The sequence below is a fragment of the Amyelois transitella genome, chromosome 17 (genome assembly GCF_032362555.1).
Source record: "Amyelois transitella isolate CPQ chromosome 17, ilAmyTran1.1, whole genome shotgun sequence".
Lineage (NCBI taxonomy): Eukaryota > Metazoa > Arthropoda > Insecta > Lepidoptera > Pyralidae > Amyelois > Amyelois transitella.
Window position 1 is genome coordinate 1,778,560 of NC_083520.1, and position 18,453 is coordinate 1,797,012.

Here is an 18,453-nt window from a genome sequence, read left to right on the forward strand (position 1 = left end):
GTGCTTTCTACCACTCTATTGTATTTACTTTAATTATATAAATGCGAAAGCGTGTAATATGTGTGTGTGTTTGTTTCTCTTTAACGCAAAAACTTTTGATCGGATTTGAATGAAACTTCTCAATAATATATTATACATTCGAATAACGTAAAAAAAAATTAAGGCAAACAACAGCTGGTTGAGGATTAAGGCACATTATATTTTTACACGTTATATCTCGTCTCTATTCCTTACGAGGTAACAGTGTCACCTAACAAGACTCGCAGGTTACATAGCAGAGCAAAAAAGCCAAAGAAATGATCAGATTTCAGTGAAAAATGCACATTAAAATGTGAATAACAGAAAGGCTCACTACTATAGTCCCTCATGGCGGATGAAGTTGCATTGTCTCTGATTGTAAGTCTCGCACAGAGCGAAGCAACCAACCCCAAAGCGACTGCAAAGCTGTAACATTTTGCTCTGTGCCTGACCAAATCTAGGTGTATCGGAAGATATTGTTTTCTGTTTTTGTAATTGTGAAGATTTCGAAACAATGAATCTACCAGTTAGAAACGTTTGAGAAACAAGTTTTGAATAAGAAATACATTTATAAAATAATAAGCTTTTGCCGTCCCATGCCTTGTGGTTCCCGGCACCATTAGAAAAAAGAATAGGACCACTCCATCTCTTTACCACGGATGTAGTAAAAGGCGACTAAGAGATATGCTAATATCAGGAACTACTGGTATGAATTGAAAAATTTTGTTATTAGAATCGACCATTTATCGAGGAAGGCTATATAACATCACGCTGCAACTATAAGGATCAAAGTAACAATGGAAAATGTGAAAAAAAAACGGGGAAAATATTCATCCTTGAGGGCTTCAATGATGCCCAAAATAACTATTCTACGCGGACGAAGTCGCGGGCACAGCTAGTAAAAAATAAGCTACAAATAAACTTTTATTACTGGCGGATATTTAAGTTAATTTAATTCCAGCCCCGAAGATATCTCAGACAAACGATTGTTCTCAACTCGTAATATTTTATTAGCCTACCGCCGAATGTCCGGGGTCTTCTACTGACTCTCTGACCTTCGTCACCCCTGTTTTTAACCCCGGACGAAAAAACGACGGGGTGTTATATATTTTACATCCGTTACGTTCAGCTGTATGGCTTTATGATGATGTAGCGCCAGCGATGATTCGGTTCGACCGCCACCAAAGGGAAGATCTTCCGCCAGGCTGGGTGTTATGCCTGGGGAACTGCGCGACAGACGATTTTGTGTCGGAGGTTGTATATTTGCTCCAATTCATGAAATCTTTGCTTGCGCGATTTAGACTATTCGCTGTTTTTGACTGGAAGCGTCGCGTGATTCGTAGCGAAGAGATGTCGCCACAATGAGATTCAGATAGTGACAGGTTGTTAACCCATCGCCTACAAGAAGAATCCTAACTTAGTCGCCGTTTACGATATCCATGGGTAAGATATGGGATGGTTCTACTCTGAGTTACCGGAAACCACACGGCACTTATTTTATTTAGTGTCTACATTCTACAAATAAGTTAAATTGCGTGTCGATTTACTAAAAGAAAACTGAATGGGAATTATCCATACAAATTCCTATTTTTTCTGTAATATTTGTGTGCAAAAAAAAAAATAAGAAATGAAAAGTGCAAACACACAATTTCAAATGCATCATGCACTAGGTTACCACCACATCAGAGGCTAAGATATAAACAGTTTTATCTTAATCTATAAAACTTTGTACGACAAATTTAATTGAGAAATAACTTTGTCTGGAAACATTACTAGAATAGAATAAATAGAGCGCCTCCCAGTTCCATTGTTTGTGTAATTCCGTCTCCGTGGTATATTTATTACAATTTGTTAAAAGGGCTGCCTCCGTGGGACTTGAATCTAGGGCCAGGTGACTGACTGATCGCTATAAATCTATTGCTCTTATCCGGAGCTTCGTTTTTGTGGCAATTTACATATAATCTCGTCTATATCCCTCGCGGAGACAGAGCCAACGGTCTTGAAAAGACTCATAGGCCACGTTCAGGTGTTTGGCTTGATGATAGAATTGAGATTCAAATAGTGACAGGTTGCTAGACAATCGCTTAAAAGAAGTATCCTAAGTTTATAAGCCTATTCCTTAGTCGCCTTTTACGATATTCATGGGGATGAGACGGAGTGGTCCTATTCTTTTTTTTTATTGATGCCGGGAAAGACACAACACCTTGTGGTCAATATAAAATAGGTGAAAAGTCATGGGTTTCTGTTAAAATCAAATATTTTATTAATACATTACTTTTAACTACAAATATAATGTTGTACAAAAACAAATATTTACCGACGTGAGTAGACATCCGTTTTCCTGTATCTTAACCTGAATGAAATTATTCAAAATAGACCAACCTCCCCGTAGCCGATTGACTAGACTCAAAATAAACAGACTCCTTGCAGTGCGACACTGGCCGGACATGCAACTCGGCGGTTTAAAAATACAAACAGACAGGTCAATGACGTCGGACCTGTTACCCAACAAATAAATCAACATTTTTTATCAACCAATATGGATTTAAACGAAACTACTATCAAAGAGGAAGTCAGTAACTTGGTGTCCAATTTTCAGAAGCTACTACCGAAGAAGAAGAACATAATAACTCTAGATGCACCGAAACAGAAAATGATACGTCTCGCTGACATGCACGCAGAAGCGAAGAGTGTGTTTCCAATATGCTTCACCGGCGCCAAAGTTGTCATCTTGAGAGAAGTCATGAACAGGGTCAAATTAGTACAACAGTATAATTACGGACGAACTAAAGAAACTTACAAGGCGTTTACACACCTGTTATACAAAGAGATGGAGTCGAAAACAGTTGATGAAGGCTTATTAGTAGACTCTGCAGGTTCAGCTACAGCAACGTACACTGAAGACCTGGAAGGTGGATATACAATGCATTTAACATCCAAAATTCGGGATTTAATCTGTTCAGAATCGGAAATTGTGTTTGATAGAGAAAATCAGAAGTCTGTCGCGTCGATAGCATGTTCTATGAGAGATGTCGACCCAAACACATTACGGCTGGTGACGCAGTGGGTGTACAAAGTTATGCCCGAGTTTTCTTTCGGTTCCGAAGTGAGTTTTAGACCAATGATGTATCCTCCACTGCCAGAAGTGTCAGTGACTGCGAGATACGAAAGGTCGTCTTTCACGCTATCATCGACGGTCAGCAAAGCTGGTTTCCAAGCTTGCCTGTACAAGCAGTTCTCTCCGGATTTGCGAATATCGACAATCGTTAATGAGGACGTCCAAGATGGTCGGACCACAATCGGCTTGGGTCTGCATAAAAAGTATCAGAATGGCTCGGAGTTGAAAGTGTTCGTTGACTCGCAAAAATCTGGAGGGTTCACGTTTCAAAAAGATGTTCTGTTTTATGAGCCGCATAATGAAATACGTGTGCTGCGCCTTATTGGGAGTACTTTAATAGATAAACAGAGGAGGGTGAGATTTGGGTTTGGATTCGAACTAGATTTCTGAAGGTATCTGCTAAGCCATCTACAGAATAAATTGATCGTACAGCTCGCGTGAGGATGCGTTGGTCCTTTTTGTAGAATTATTTGTTTGTATATAAGTATACATAGGTTTTAGTTATTGTTTTATCTTGTTAATGTCTGTTCCGCCGACGTGTTTGTGATTAAATTACTTCTCCTGTTTTCAGTTTTTATTGCATTTATTGTAGTCGTAAGATAATAAGATAATATTATTAATTTTAGTACCATCAAATTAACAATATTAATTTTTGATATAAATTACCTGCATATTCTTTAACCCTAATTAGTAATCTTTTGAAATTGCATTGCTAAGTATTTTTATTCAATATTCTTTTTTCAGCAATCTATGATATTTCTGTAGAACAATTACTTGGATTAAAAATCAAAATCAATATTTATTTCTTAAAAAGGCCCTCGCAGGCACTTATCTACGTCATTTAAAATTCAATAAAGTGTTATTTATATATCAATATTTGTCAAAATGTTACACGCTGTACAAACTAGCTAAGCACTTAACCCCTTAAGGCTAGTGTCCTTTTTAAAGAACAAAAATCATTGTCACATAGTGAACCACTATTAAATGACTTATTATAGACATTTTGTGTCGTCTAGTTCCCGGAACCAATACAAAAAAGAATAGGACCACTCCACCTCATTTCCCGTGGATGTATCCTATCCTCGTCGTAAGACGAGCGACTAAGGGATATGAACTTGGGATTTTTATTTTAAGCGATGGGCTATCAACCTGCCGCTATTTGAATCTCAGTTCTATCATAAAGCCAAACAGCTGAACACGGCCTGTCAGTCTCTTCAGGACTGTTGGCTCTGTCTACCCCGCAGGTGATATAGACGTGACTATATGTATGTATGTATAGACATTTTAGATATAAAGCAAACCCACGACGCACAGTAAGTACAGAATAGAATAGAATAGATTTATTTTCAAAATTGGATACAAGGTATCACTTTTTGAAGTCACATCACTTAAATCTAATTATAACTACTACCGCTTCCAAAGCGCATGTGTAGAAGAAGCGGCGGAACAAACTACACATCAGAATTCCTGTCAGTTCAGTAAATCCTGTATAATTCGCTCATGTGCTCCCGACATCTGGTATTCAGTTCGGTGTAGGGTCTGTTCTATTCAGAATGTGACCGAGTTTTGAGGTCGACTGTATTCGTAGTTAATGTGCGTGAAAATGAGTACAGTCGGCGGGACACGAACAAGTACAAATTTATTATGATTAAGCTATTGTTGCAAATTATTAAAAGGCTTGTTGTTGATATCGTTTTCTATAAACTACTTTGAGTCCATATTCAGATAAATTAAGCTTACAACCAGACAGTCGTATTTTTTCATTTATTAGTCTTTCTGGTGTTTACATCTTAATTTTTTTATAATAATAATGTAGCTGAACATACATACTTTATAGCGCGAAAATGAAGCTTATGTTTGACCTCAGGTTTGATATGTCTTTATAATAGCAATATCTACTGAACAATGAAAACATACGAAACTGAATAATAAGTCATATTATTCTGAATTCTATGGAACGAAATAGATATATAAGGATAAAACATAGGCAATTTACACGCAAGCGAAACAGCAAGCGTAAGCTAGTGACCATTCGAGATCCTACGTAACCTAAAAGGGATCCCTTTCATTCGACTAATTTTTTTTGTCCTATTTTAGTTTGGCATAACGAGTTACGCATACTGTTTTTTGGCATAATTGGTTTTGGCATACTATTTCAATAGGCATAAATATAGTTTAGACTTATTTATTTCTTGCCCGGGGCAGATGTAGTGTAATGCGCTATAAGGTGAGTACTTCTTAGGTAAGGTTATGCTAATAGAATGTATGTTTAAAGAAATATGCCTAAGAAGTTATGCAAAATAATATTATGCGTAACAATTATTACGCTAAACAAAGGTATGCCATGTAAAATTATGACACAAAATTTTATGCTAATAGATAGAGAACCAACTTAAAACATAGGCGGTACTCTCTTCTTTTTGCGTCGGGAATATACGAATTACACCAACCTCCATGCTCGGGCTTCGGACATAGTGGCCGAAGCATCCTAAAGGCCTTCCACATCGTCCGATTCGCAGCGTCTTCAATTTTAAGACCAAAAAACATAGGAAGCATATCCCAGAGGAATAACAGTACAGTGAGTAATAAAATTTCTTCTCGTAAGAACAAAAATAGCGGCTTATCTTACAAAGAACAAATTAATACAAGTACTGAAACTGGATGTTTGTAAGAAACAGAGACGCTTTGAGAATTAAAACCTACAGTACTTGTTATACAAATACCGTTAAATATACGTGTAGTATCTCGGAAACTTCTTACTTGGGATTAAGTGGAAATATATTTGTACAGTCAAAGATTTATAGGTTAACATAGGCTCATAAAGTCTCGCCTCTTTCCTGGAAGGGTAGGCAGATACTTTCACATGCCACGATCCCGAAAAATCATGATAGGGAATGCATTACATGCATGCTTTCGCTAATATTCGCAGTCATAACGTGGGTTTAAGGTACTCTTGACCTGACCTGACCTTTTGCCAAGACGTCCCCAACATGTAGAGAACCCCAGGCTTGCAAAACGACGGAGGGTGCAACTGGGAACACGAAGCGGAGAGATTCAAATTTAAAGCAAATTAAATTTAAAAAGGTGCAAGAACTAAATGAATTAAGTCGTAACCAGCAAACAAACAACAAGGCCTGCCAATAAGCGATTAGTTAAAGCCCAAGGGATCCTATAATTCGGAGGATTAGCCCAACAATTTTCTTCAATTTCCCCCTAACACAGCGGCCATTTTGTGTCCAAAACAACATTATTAACTCAACTTCTCTCATTCGTTCACTGTTAAGTACCTTAACAAAAATACCAATAATAAACAGAGACATAGATTTAGCTAGATACCGCAAATATTTCTTATTCCTTTTTGTTCTTCCTGGTGTTATTCCCGGCTACATCCTCACCTCCCTGGAGAGGAACTCTGGCACTTTGATCATGATCCCGGATTGGGTAAGTCATGTTGTGAGAGGTTCCCATACAATAAACGTGTTTTATTTCTTAAGTTTTCTCAATGTTAATAAGGGTAACAGGCGCTTATATAAAGTATCTTTGAGTTAGAATCTTGTAACACAAGTTTCGAACTTACTTCGAGGCTAACTCAAACATACATACATACATAAATCACGCCTCTTTCCCGGAGGGGTAGGTAGAGGCTACATCTTTCCACTTGCCACGATGCCTGCATATTTCTTTCGCGTCATCCACATTCATGCAAGCTCGTCGGTTTCGGGTACTCTTGACCTGACATTTTGCTAACTAATATTTGTGTAATTTGTTCCGTGTACATTTATTTGTTACGCCTTAATGCAATAAACTATTCCACGCGATTGGAATCTCAAAATAATAGACTTACCGGGTCTACCTTGATCTACGTCTATGTTGAAGCATTTCTAACGAAAAATACCTACAACAAAGAGTATATTTCCCTCCCTAGCGAGTTACAATCTGATAACTTTCTGAAAAACTTATATTGTCACTAGATACAACTTTTGTTGAAATATAGCTGTAATTTTTTATCTGTACTTATACTTACAATGGACGAGTTTTCCTGTTTTCATTTGTTATTTGTTATTGCCGTTTTGATTGAAGATTTTGTGTGACAGGAAAGTTATTATACAATCTGTTACGTGATTTTTTCAAACATCAATGTATGTATGTATAATATACATATATCTACCTTAGAAAAGTTATTTGCTGAAATGAAAATTCAATGATATAATATAAATACAGCAGTCTGTCCGTCAAGCTGTCATGGCTACATTATAGGAAATAAAGGATTATAGGAAAACCAATTTTGATGAAATTTCGTATGAATATTCGTAAAATTATATACATACATATACATATTTAATCACGTCTATGTCCCTTGCGGGGTAGACAGAGTTGAAAAGACAACAGTCTTGAATGACTGATAGGCAACGTTCAGCTGTTTGGCTTTATGACAGAAAAAAAGAATCCCAAGTTTATCCCTTAGTCGCCTTTTACGAAAACTATAGGAACATGATAGAGTGATCCTATTATTTAAATTATTACTACTAGGTAAATATTTCGTAATATTTTTTGGAAATTCTCACGGGAACGGATCTGTGTCTGTTACTCATTGACGCAAAACTACTAACGATCCTCGATACGAACTCCCGTCCACATTATATTCTAAGTATAATTTAATATTGTGAAGTTGACGTTGTTAAAGAAAATGCTGCAGTGCAGTTTGTTACCGCTTCTTCTGCACTGACGCCTTGGAAGAAATTCAAAAATTCAAAATTCAAAATTTTTATTCATTATTATAGGATATTATTATATCGCTTAATAATTGTCGTATGGTTTAACAACTTGGTTGACGTCAAATAAATTATAAGCGATATAATAATATCCTATAATAATGAATAAAAAATTTTGAATTTTTTTTGAATTTTTGACTAAACGGAAAACTTGTGATTTTACAGTTATGTTATATACAGCATTTTGGCTCCGTCTACCCCGCAAAGGATACAGACGTGACTATATTGTATGTATGTACTCACATATATAAGAAAGAGAATAGCACACATACATGTGCTTTCATGCAAGCGACGCTGCGGACGGAAGCTAGTTCTTCATAATAACTCTGCAAGTGACGGATTACGACGAGCGCTGAGCTGGACTTAGTGCTATATACGCTCTAAGATCAGTGCTAAGCTGATGTAAGTGCTCTATATTGGTTTCAAAGAGGTGCTAGATCGTGCCGTAGAAAGGAAGTATAGGATTTTATCCCCGATGAGAATAGGGGATAAATATGCCGCGGAAGTAGGTACCAACAAAGCATAAAACCATCTTTTACATCTATTCGTGCTTTAAACACACTAACCTTTACTAGTGTGAGTGTCGTGTGGTACCTGGCACCAATAAAAAAAGAGGACAGGACCACTCCGTCCCATTCCCATGGATGTCGTAAAAGGCGACTAAGGGATGGGCTTATTAACTTGAGATTCTTCTTTTAGGCGACGGGCTAGCACCCTGTCACTATTTGAAACTCAATCCTATCATTAAGCTATACAGCTGAACATGGCCAATCAGTTTTTTTAAGACTGTTGACGTTCAGCTGCTTGCCTTAATAATGCCAGGCTGTTGGCTCTGTCTACCTCTTAACGGATAAAGACGTAATCATATGTATGTATGTTTCTTTTATTACAACGCTAAAACCACTGAACACGAAAATACTCTATAGTAAAACAAAAACAGTAATAAACGTCCGTTCGCGAATTTTAAATACGAGTTTCAAGGAAAAATCGACACAGATTATCTTTCAGAGTTATGATTTTTAAAAAAGAGAATTACACATTTTGTTTGTACGCTGCATATATGATGTCACGAGATTCACCTCGGCGCACAGTGGGCGGAATGCCAAAAACTCCAAGCGCAGTGCTCTTGTGAAAATGAATAAAAAAAAACGTGATGAAAACAACATGAAATTGAAAAATAAAACATATTTCGCAATGGATCCGTATCTCTTGGGCTTTCATTCATAATATTTTTTGTATTTGTTCGACCAGCCATATATAAGCCTATCGCTTAATCGCTTTCTACGACATCCATGGGAAAGAGATGGACTGGTCCTATTCTTTTTATATTTGACGGACTCCCTGGCGCAGCGGTAGTAGTAGTACGCTTGTCTGTGACACCGGAGGGCCCGGGTTCGAATCCCGGCCTGGGCATGATGAGAAAAGAACTTTTTCTGATTGGCCTGGGTCTTGGATGTTTATCTATATAAGTATTTATTATAAAATATAGTATCGTTGAGTTAGTATCTCGTAACACAAGTCTCGAACTTACTTACTTATTTGTCCCGTATTTATTTATTTATTTGTGCAGGGTACCACACGCTCAATCAATATTATAAGTAACACGAATAGCTTCATATAACATATAATCACGTCTTCATCCTTTACGAGGCAGACAGAGGCAACAATCTCGAATATGTACAAACGGTTAAAAAAGATACGAATAATTCACTTCTTGGAAACATTTACACGGATAATTTTCCCATCGCATAGAACGATGCACAGTGGGCACTCGGCCAAATTGTCCAGACATACTTAATAAATGAATCTCCAAATAGAATAAACGCTCCCAGGACTTCCTTCTAGACTCCTAGATGTCAATCAAATGGGTGGTTACCTGAAACAAGATAAATAAATTATAAATAACAGGAACAATAAAATATGGACGAAAATCCTGTTAAGTATTCAATATTCAATCAATAAATTTATGTATTCCTCGTGTCGATGACTGGTATGTGCATATTTTAACATATACTCACGTCCATATCCCTTGCGGGGTAGACAGAGCCAATGGTTTTTAAAAAGACTGAAAGGCTGTATTCGGCTTCATGATGGAATTGAGCTTTACATCAGGTTGCTTTTGAAACCAAAAATAATAAAAACTGTTATAATGACAACATTGGTCTGTTGACAAACAACAATTAATTGGAAGTACTAACAAAAAACTTGGAATGTATGTTCGTTTGTTTGTTAGTGACCTGTCCTAGAACTTTAAAAACATTTAACGCGTGCCTTTCAGGATGCAAAATTCTATTTTATTGCAATGCATTATATATTTGCTATTAACTATTAATATAATTTATTATAGTATATACCTAGTATATAATACATTCTTGTGTCCAAAACACGTCTTAAGTATTTTATCTTATAAATTTATACTCATTTTTCGTACAAATGGTTAATTATCCAACTTAATAAATATTTACAAAGCAACTAGTGAATAACTAAGTATACAATTAAAAATACATTATGTTGCTAGAATTCGCGTGCTATAGTGAAAAAGACGAGACAAAGCCACCTAATGACCCAAGTTGGGATATATTGTCGTCGTTACGGGGTTGACTTCAAACTGTAGTACAAAAGAAAGAGGTTATAGAAGTGACACTTTGAATTTGTAGGTCCCGGCTTTATCTATGTACGATATAGTAATCTTCTTATGGTCGAAATCACAGCCGTACGAGGTTTACTCTTGTTCCAACCTTACGAAGCTAACATTTGAAAATGCAATCAAAATTATAATAAGAAAGGGTGCTTATACACGCACTTAGTACCTCAAAAATAATCTAGAAAGAAACAAAATCGCCTCACAGCGACAACAATTGACAGAATACATTGTATTATCATATTTATGTTTAAACCAAACGGCTGAGATGTAGACAAATCTATATTAATATTATAAAGCTGAAGAGTTTGTTTGTTTGAACACGCTAATCTCAGGAACTACAGGTTCGAATTGAAAAATCTTTGTGTTGAATAGACCATTTATCGAAGAAGGCTTTAGGCTATATAACATCACGCTGCAACTATTAAGAGCGAAGAAATAATGGAAAATAAGAAAAAAACGGGGGAAATAATTCATCCTTGAGGGCTTCAATGATGCCTAAATTAACCGTAAAATTAAACGTTTAAATTTACGTATGTGAATTAAGTGAAGTGGAAATTTTGTGTACATTCATTATTTTGTTACGGTGCGTTAGTGAGAGCATTAATTGAATAGCTTGGCAAATGGGTGAGAATGGTAAGATAATACACAGGGCTTATTGCTATAATTATGACTCAAACTTGAAGAAGTTTAAGTAAGAATGAAGATTAAATAAGAAAAAAATTATAATTTTTATGTGAATAAATTATTACTATTTACTTTAAATGACGAATGATTTATTGCACTTATTTAGAATATCTGACTTATATTCTAAATGCGAAAGTTTGTAAACATGTATGGATATGTGAGTCTTTATTACTCTGTCACGCAAAAAGTAATGAATAGATTTTCCTGAAACTTTGTAGTAAATAGCTTATACAGATATTGAAATAATATAATAAGTAACATTTAAAAGACATTTACGACGAACGAAGTAGCGTGCAACTGCTTCTTATAAATAATAAAATTGTAATCGAAAGGTGGCCATTGTATCGCATTATGCAATCTTTTTCAGGCAAATTTTTGGAGATTGCATTAGTCGATCTTTCTGATTGGATAAATGAAAAGTGGTAGTCTCAGCCTTATCTTCCAGGAAAGTGGGAATTCTTTGTTACCAAACAATTGAAACATGAATTAAAGACACTAGAGACATATTATCAAATTCAGTCGAGCAATAAAGCCGTGAATACAAAACAAAACACTTTCGCGTTTAATGGAATTTATAAAAGCAGTATGGAGGACGCCTCGTATATTGTTTAATATTTTTAACACATGCGCTGGATGAATACTAAATTTAATTTTTAAACTCCACTGGCTCGGAAAATAGCGCGGGAAAAGAGTAATACTATAGAGAAGGGATGCATTTTTTTGTTTTAACAAGAATAAATAGAGACGAGTTGGGACTGGAAAATGCGAAAAATCTTTCATTCATTATTTTCTAACGGACACGTTAAGAAGATAGTGAATTTATTTATTATTACACATAACAGAATACAACTACCTAAGTGCATATAAAGTAGTAAGTAGAAACTATTTCTTCTTGAAGTTTATGCAAAAAACAAACGGGGAAAGAGTATCTAGATAAATGTTTATCTATTAAACATTGTGTAGAAGTCCCAAAATGCTTAAAATTATTGGAGTTTAACGGAAATTCTTTATAAAGGTCGGTAAGGGATAGTTTCAGACTTTCGAATATTCCTTCAGTTTCTGAAATATGAGACGAAAGTATCCGTCACTCTGCCCTTCATAAATCATCGAAGGGAGAACATTTTTCACCCTATTGCCTGTAGGAACTGTCTCATAGTAAATTATAAGTTTCACTTCCAAAGTTACGTTCTTTTTCTATATACAGCTGTTAGGAAATTGTAGATTTGGAAATCTGTTAGAGATAAATTTTAGTGATGCATTTTGTAACATACATACATACATAAAATCACGCAATCACGCCTCTTTCCCGGAGAGGCAGGCAGAGGCTATATCTTTCCACTTGCCACGATCCCTGCATTCTTCTTTCGCTTCATCCACATTCATCTCTCTCCTTGCCAGATAGGCGGTGTCGGATACTTTTGACCTGATCTTTCGTCAGGGCGTACTTTTGTACGAACTAACATACATACATACATACATAACATCACGCCTCTTTCCCGGAGGGGTAGGCAGAGACTACCTCTTTCCACTTGCCACGATCTCTGCATACTTCTTTCGCTTCGTCCACATTCATAACTCTCTTCATACAAGCTCGGCGGTTTCGGGTACTTTTGACCTGACCCTTTACCAGGACGTCCTTAATTTGATCAAGATACGTTCGTCTAGGTCTTCCCACTCCGACCTTTCCCTCCACACTCTCCTTGTATATCTGCTTAGTCAACCTGCTTTCATTCATCCTCTCCACATGACCGAACCATCTTAACATACCCTTTTCTATTCCTGTAACTACATCTTCTTTCACATCACAACATTCCCTTATCACGCTGTTCCTTATCCTGTCACTCAATTTCACACCCATCATACTCCTTAACGCTCTCATTTCCACTGCATTTATTCTGCTTTCATGCTTCTTTTGCCATACCCAACTTTCACTCCCATACATTAATGTCGGGACCAACACGCCCCTGTGCACAGCCAGTCGAGCCTTTTTGGATAGTTTCTGACTGCTCATAAAGGCATGCAAAGCTCCATTCACCATGTTCCCCGCGTTCACTCTCCTTTCAATATCACTATCATACTTGCCATCTGATGTAAACTTTGATCCTAGATATACGAACTCTTTCACTTGCTCCACTTTTTCTCCTCCAATCAAAATATTACATGCTGTCATTTCTTTCTCCATTTCAAAAACCAGTGTTTTAGTTTTACTTACGTTCACTTTCATTCCTTTCTCTTTTAAAGCTTCATGCATACAGTTTACCATCTCCTGTAACTCCTCCGCTGATGACGCCAGTATAACCTGATCGTCGGCATAGAGCAGACATTTGACGAGTAACTCATTCATCCTTAATCCACTTTTAGACTCTTTCAAATCTGTCAAACAGCTATCCATAAATAGGTTGAACAGCCACGGTGACGCAACACATCCTTGCCTAACGCCTTTCTCAATCTTAAACCACTCAGTGTGCGCTCCGTTTATCCTGACACAAGCACTCGAATCCTCATATAAGGATTTCAGTGCTCGTATTAAGAGACTGCTCACCCCATGCATAGAAAGTGCTGACCACAATTCATTCCTCTCAACTCTGTCATAGGCCTTTTCCAGATCTACGAATGTGCAATAGACTTTTTGACTCTTGGCCAAAAACTTTTCGGCTATGCACCGCAAGGAAAAGACCTGATCAGTACATCCCATTCCCTTTCGAAATCCCGCTTGAGCATCCCATATTTTGTCATCAGTTTCATTCCTGACTCTATTAATCAATACCTTAGCATACAATTTGCCGACGACGCTAAGCAGGCTTATACCACGATAATTTTTGCAGTCCAGCTGTGACCCTTTTCCTTTGTAAAGTGGCACGATAACAGCCTTACACCAATCTTTTGGTACTCGGCCGCTTCTCCAACACAAATTGAAAAGGCAGTACAACTGACTAGCTACTACGCCTTTTCCTGCTTTAAGCATCTCGACCGACACTCTATCACACCCAGCAGCCTTTCCCGCTTTCATACTCTTAAGTGCTTCCACAATTTCGAACATTTCAATTTCGCCTTCCATCTCATTCTCTTTTTCTTCGCTATAGCAGAAATCTTTCTTATTTCCTTCCTTTTTTTCAAATAAACTTTCAAAATAGTCCTTCCATATCTTTAGTACACATTCTTCTCCTTTCACAACGCTACCATCCTGGCATCTGATCCTAGTCAGCTCTTTGGTTATAGTATTTCCTCGGGCTGACCTTACGGATTTCCAGAATACTTTCAGATTTGACTGAAAGTCTTCTGATAGCCTTTTATCAAAATCCTCTTTATACTCTTCTTTCTTTCTAATCACAGCTTTCTTAACCAAATCTTTCATTTTCTTATATTCCTTACGTGCTTCATTCACATCTTCATCTATAACCTCTTGCATTCTTAAGTTAGCTTTTGCTGCTAACAAATCCAGCCATGCTTTCTTCTTTAATCGCACAAGTTCTTGCACATCTTTACTCATCCACGCATTTTTGTGATTTTTTCCTTTCCTTCTTCTACTTACACCACACACTTCAACAGCTACTTTCACAATTCTTTCTTTAAATTCCTTCCATCCATCTTCAATATCGCTCATTTCCTCTAAATCTTCAAATTCATCCTTCAGTCTATTAATATACTTCTTCCCTACATCCATATCTTGCAAATTTTCTACTTTTACTCTTTCCAAAGCGCTGGTTTGCTCCCTTACCCTGTGCCGCCAGCGATTGAAGATACCCCTTATCCGGGATATCACCAGTAAATGGTCCGAGTCAATGCCAGCACCGCGATATGCACGGGTATCCAGCACTTTGTTCTTCAATCTTTCATCTACAATCACAAAGTCTATCATACTTTTTAAAATACCTTCCACTCTTGTGTAGGTGTGGATCTCTTTATGTTGAAACATTGAGTGCGACACAAAAAGATCCCACTCTAGACAAATTTCTAATACACTTCTTCCATTATCATTCACCTTTTCGTCACCAAACGCACCAGGCACCTTTTCATATCCATCACGCTTTACACCCACCCATCCATTAAAATCACCTAACATAATAATCTTCTCATTTGGCTTGGTAACTTTCAATACTTCTCTTACACTATTCCAGAACTCCTCGTTTTCGCTTTTTGCTGATGTTGTACCCCTCGAACCCACATCCCAAGGTGCATAAACACCTAGAACGAAGATCCGAGTGATTCCAACTTTCAGCCTAATCCATAGAAGACGAGGGCTGACACACTCATACTCATTCACGCACTCAGCCATTCGTGCAGAAAGAATTAGACCGACCCCTTGACAGCCTCGGCTGGTACTGGAAATTCCAGACCAATACGCCGTGTAAGGGCCGTGCTGCGTCGCGTCGCATCCTTTCCGCTTCGTTTCATTCACGCACAACACATCCAAACGTCTTTCATCCATCATCTGGCATACTTCCTCAATCTTATAGATAGATAGATAGATAGATAGATAAAAACGTTTATTCAGTTGCTACAGACACAAAATACAGAGTTAAACAAAACATTATAATAACACAGTTGAGATGCATTTGCGTGCTGCAGCAAGTAGAAAAGGTCATAACTCAGCGGAATTTTTGCACTAACTGAAGTGCAAAACGCTGATTTTCAGTTATCACCATTGAAGTGGGTGCGGGCGCTAAAGTGAAAGAAAGAAACAATAAAATAATAAATTTATGTGCAAAAGATTATGGGAATGTGTATATAGATAGATAAACAGGAAAATACGAAAAATGTTAGTAAATTGTTATTAGTTGTAGATAATAATATAAAAAGTATACAGTATAAATATATGTATAGGTATATATACAAGTAAAAATAAAAATGAGTTCACCACATAGAACCAGCCAGGCAACGAAACTCACGAGAAGAATCCCAACCGCAAGCGTTTCGGTATACCGAGTGCTTGTTTTTCACGTAGAAAGGATTTAAGGTTCTTTTTAAAAGAATAAATAGAACTAAGCAGGCGTATAGGCGGTGGTATATCATTCCAGCACCTCGTTGCCTGGTGGCGGAAACTTCCCTCGAAGGCTACGGTTTTATGTGGCTGTACTGACAGTATCGGGCGAGTGGACCTACATGGTCCAGATCTACCACGAAATCGAAAAAATATCAGCTTAGAGAAAAGATAGTTAGGCTTATGGAACTTCATAACTCCGAACATAAGGCTGGCTAAATGTAATTGTCTCCGCGTTTCCATATTCAACATTGTAGCTCTGATTAAATATGGTGAGATATGACTGCGGGGTGGAATATTGAAACAAAAACGAGCGCAGGCGTTTTGGATACGCTGAATGAGGCGCTGTGTTTTACAAAGTAGCCGAGGACCATAGACAATGTCACCGAAGTTAAGCCTCGAAAGGATCAACGTCTCGCAGAGTCGAATACGAACTTCTTCTGTTAACAAATTTCGAATTTTGTATATTACTTTAAGGCGATAGAAACAACTTTTAACCAAACTTGCGACGTGACTTTCAAAGCGTAACTGCGGATCCACTATCAACCCCAGGTTTCTAACTTCCATTGCCCTGCTTATTACATCGTTACCAATTTTTACCCCCAGATCTTCATTTATGATACTAGCCAGTTGAAATCTAGAGCCAAGTACTATATAGTTCGATTTTTTGGGGTTAAGGGTCAGTGAGTTTCTCAGAGACCACTCAGCAATCCTCCCTAAGTCTTCATTCAATTTAATAACTGCTTGAGAAATGTTATTTGGAACGTCAGAAATATACAGTTGTACGTCGTCGGCATAGAGGTGGTACTTGCAATGTTTTATCACCCGGGTAATGTCAGCACTAAATATAATAAACAGTAGAGGCCCAAGAATTGAGCCCTGAGGAACTCCATGTTTTACGGGCAAAGATTGCGAAAAAAGGCACAACCCATTCTCCCGAGCCAATTTGACAGACTGAGATCGACCGCCCAAAAATGACCTGAACCAAGCGACCGAAGAAGGGTCCAAACCATAATACGCCAACTTAGACAGAAGTAATTCAATATTCAAGCTATCGAACGCACGAGAAAAGTCTAATAACGTCAATATTGTACACTGTCCCCTGTCTTGTGCAGCAAGGATGTTGTCAGTGACGTCCAAGAGTGCTGTAGTAGTCCCATGGTTGCGTCGGAATCCAGACTGTAGTACGGGCAGCACATTATTCGCTTCCAAAAACTTGACCAACTGAGTTTGTACGGACTTCTCCAAAATTTTTGATAGATAAGGCAATATACTAATGGGTCTAAGATCACTGTAACTAGAAGGTTTAGATGTTTTGGGTATTGGTGTAACCAAGGCTCTTTTCCAGAAACAGGGAACAGTACCAGTAACAATAGAGGTATTAATAATATGGGTTATAGCATCTAAAGAATTTGGAAGTGTTAGTAATACCATATCTCTGCTTATACCATCCGGGCCAATCGCATTAGATTTAATGGAAAATATAAAATTTGCTACATCACATTCAGTTACAGTTTCTAGATTAAATTTAGAGGAATCATTAAATTTATGATTGTTATAAAAAAAGAGATCTTCTTTACTGATATCTGCGCAAGGGACATTCAAAAAGTGATTGTTAATATCATTTGCATTATCAAAAGAGTCCGGTAATATATCACTTCTGGAGGGATCAACCAAGATATTCCGTTTAAGATTCTGCCAAAAGACTTTTCCATTTCTTAACTGTTTGTTAATAAGTTGATCGAAATATGCACGCTTTTCACAAGCTAAACTAGTCTGAACCAAAACCTTTAATTCCTTATAATATTTTCTATCCTCATCAGATCCTGAACACTTAGATTTTTTATGTGCTTCGTTACGTTCGTCCATCATTAACCTACATGTGCCAGTAACCCAGGGTAGCGAATGATTAGGCTTAGCCTTTCTCAATTTGAGCGGTGCGTGCTTGTCAAAAAGTGCCAACAACTTGTGATTGAACTTTTCAACCATTAAATCAACACTAGGCTGGTTTTTTACTGACTCCCAATCGATATCGTTAAGATCACGGTCAAACGCATTGACGTCAATGCTCTTTATGGCTCTGGATACGATAAATCGCGGAGGATCTTTAGGTTTTTTTAATAATAACTCAGTACAAATAAAATAGTGTCCTAACGATGCTGTTATGTTTGTAATTATCCTTCATTCCTCCTCTTACATTCATCGTCGCAAAGCGGCTTTCAGCAGACCGCATACC

At 37.3% G+C, this 18,453-nt stretch overlaps 2 protein-coding genes across 3 annotated transcripts in view; one reads left to right on the forward strand and one right to left on the reverse strand.

Moving 5' to 3' along the window:
* LOC106130147 (rho-related GTP-binding protein RhoN) overlaps positions 1 to 18,453 on the reverse strand; it is a 123,305-nt gene that overhangs the window by 40,442 nt on the left and 64,410 nt on the right. The window lies entirely within an intron of this gene.
* On the forward strand, positions 2,542 to 3,526 carry LOC106143365 (mitochondrial import receptor subunit TOM40 homolog). Its single transcript, XM_060948723.1, has one exon. It carries the CDS (start codon positions 2,558 to 2,560, stop codon positions 3,524 to 3,526), a length of 969 nt encoding a protein of 322 aa, XP_060804706.1. The 5' UTR covers positions 2,542 to 2,557.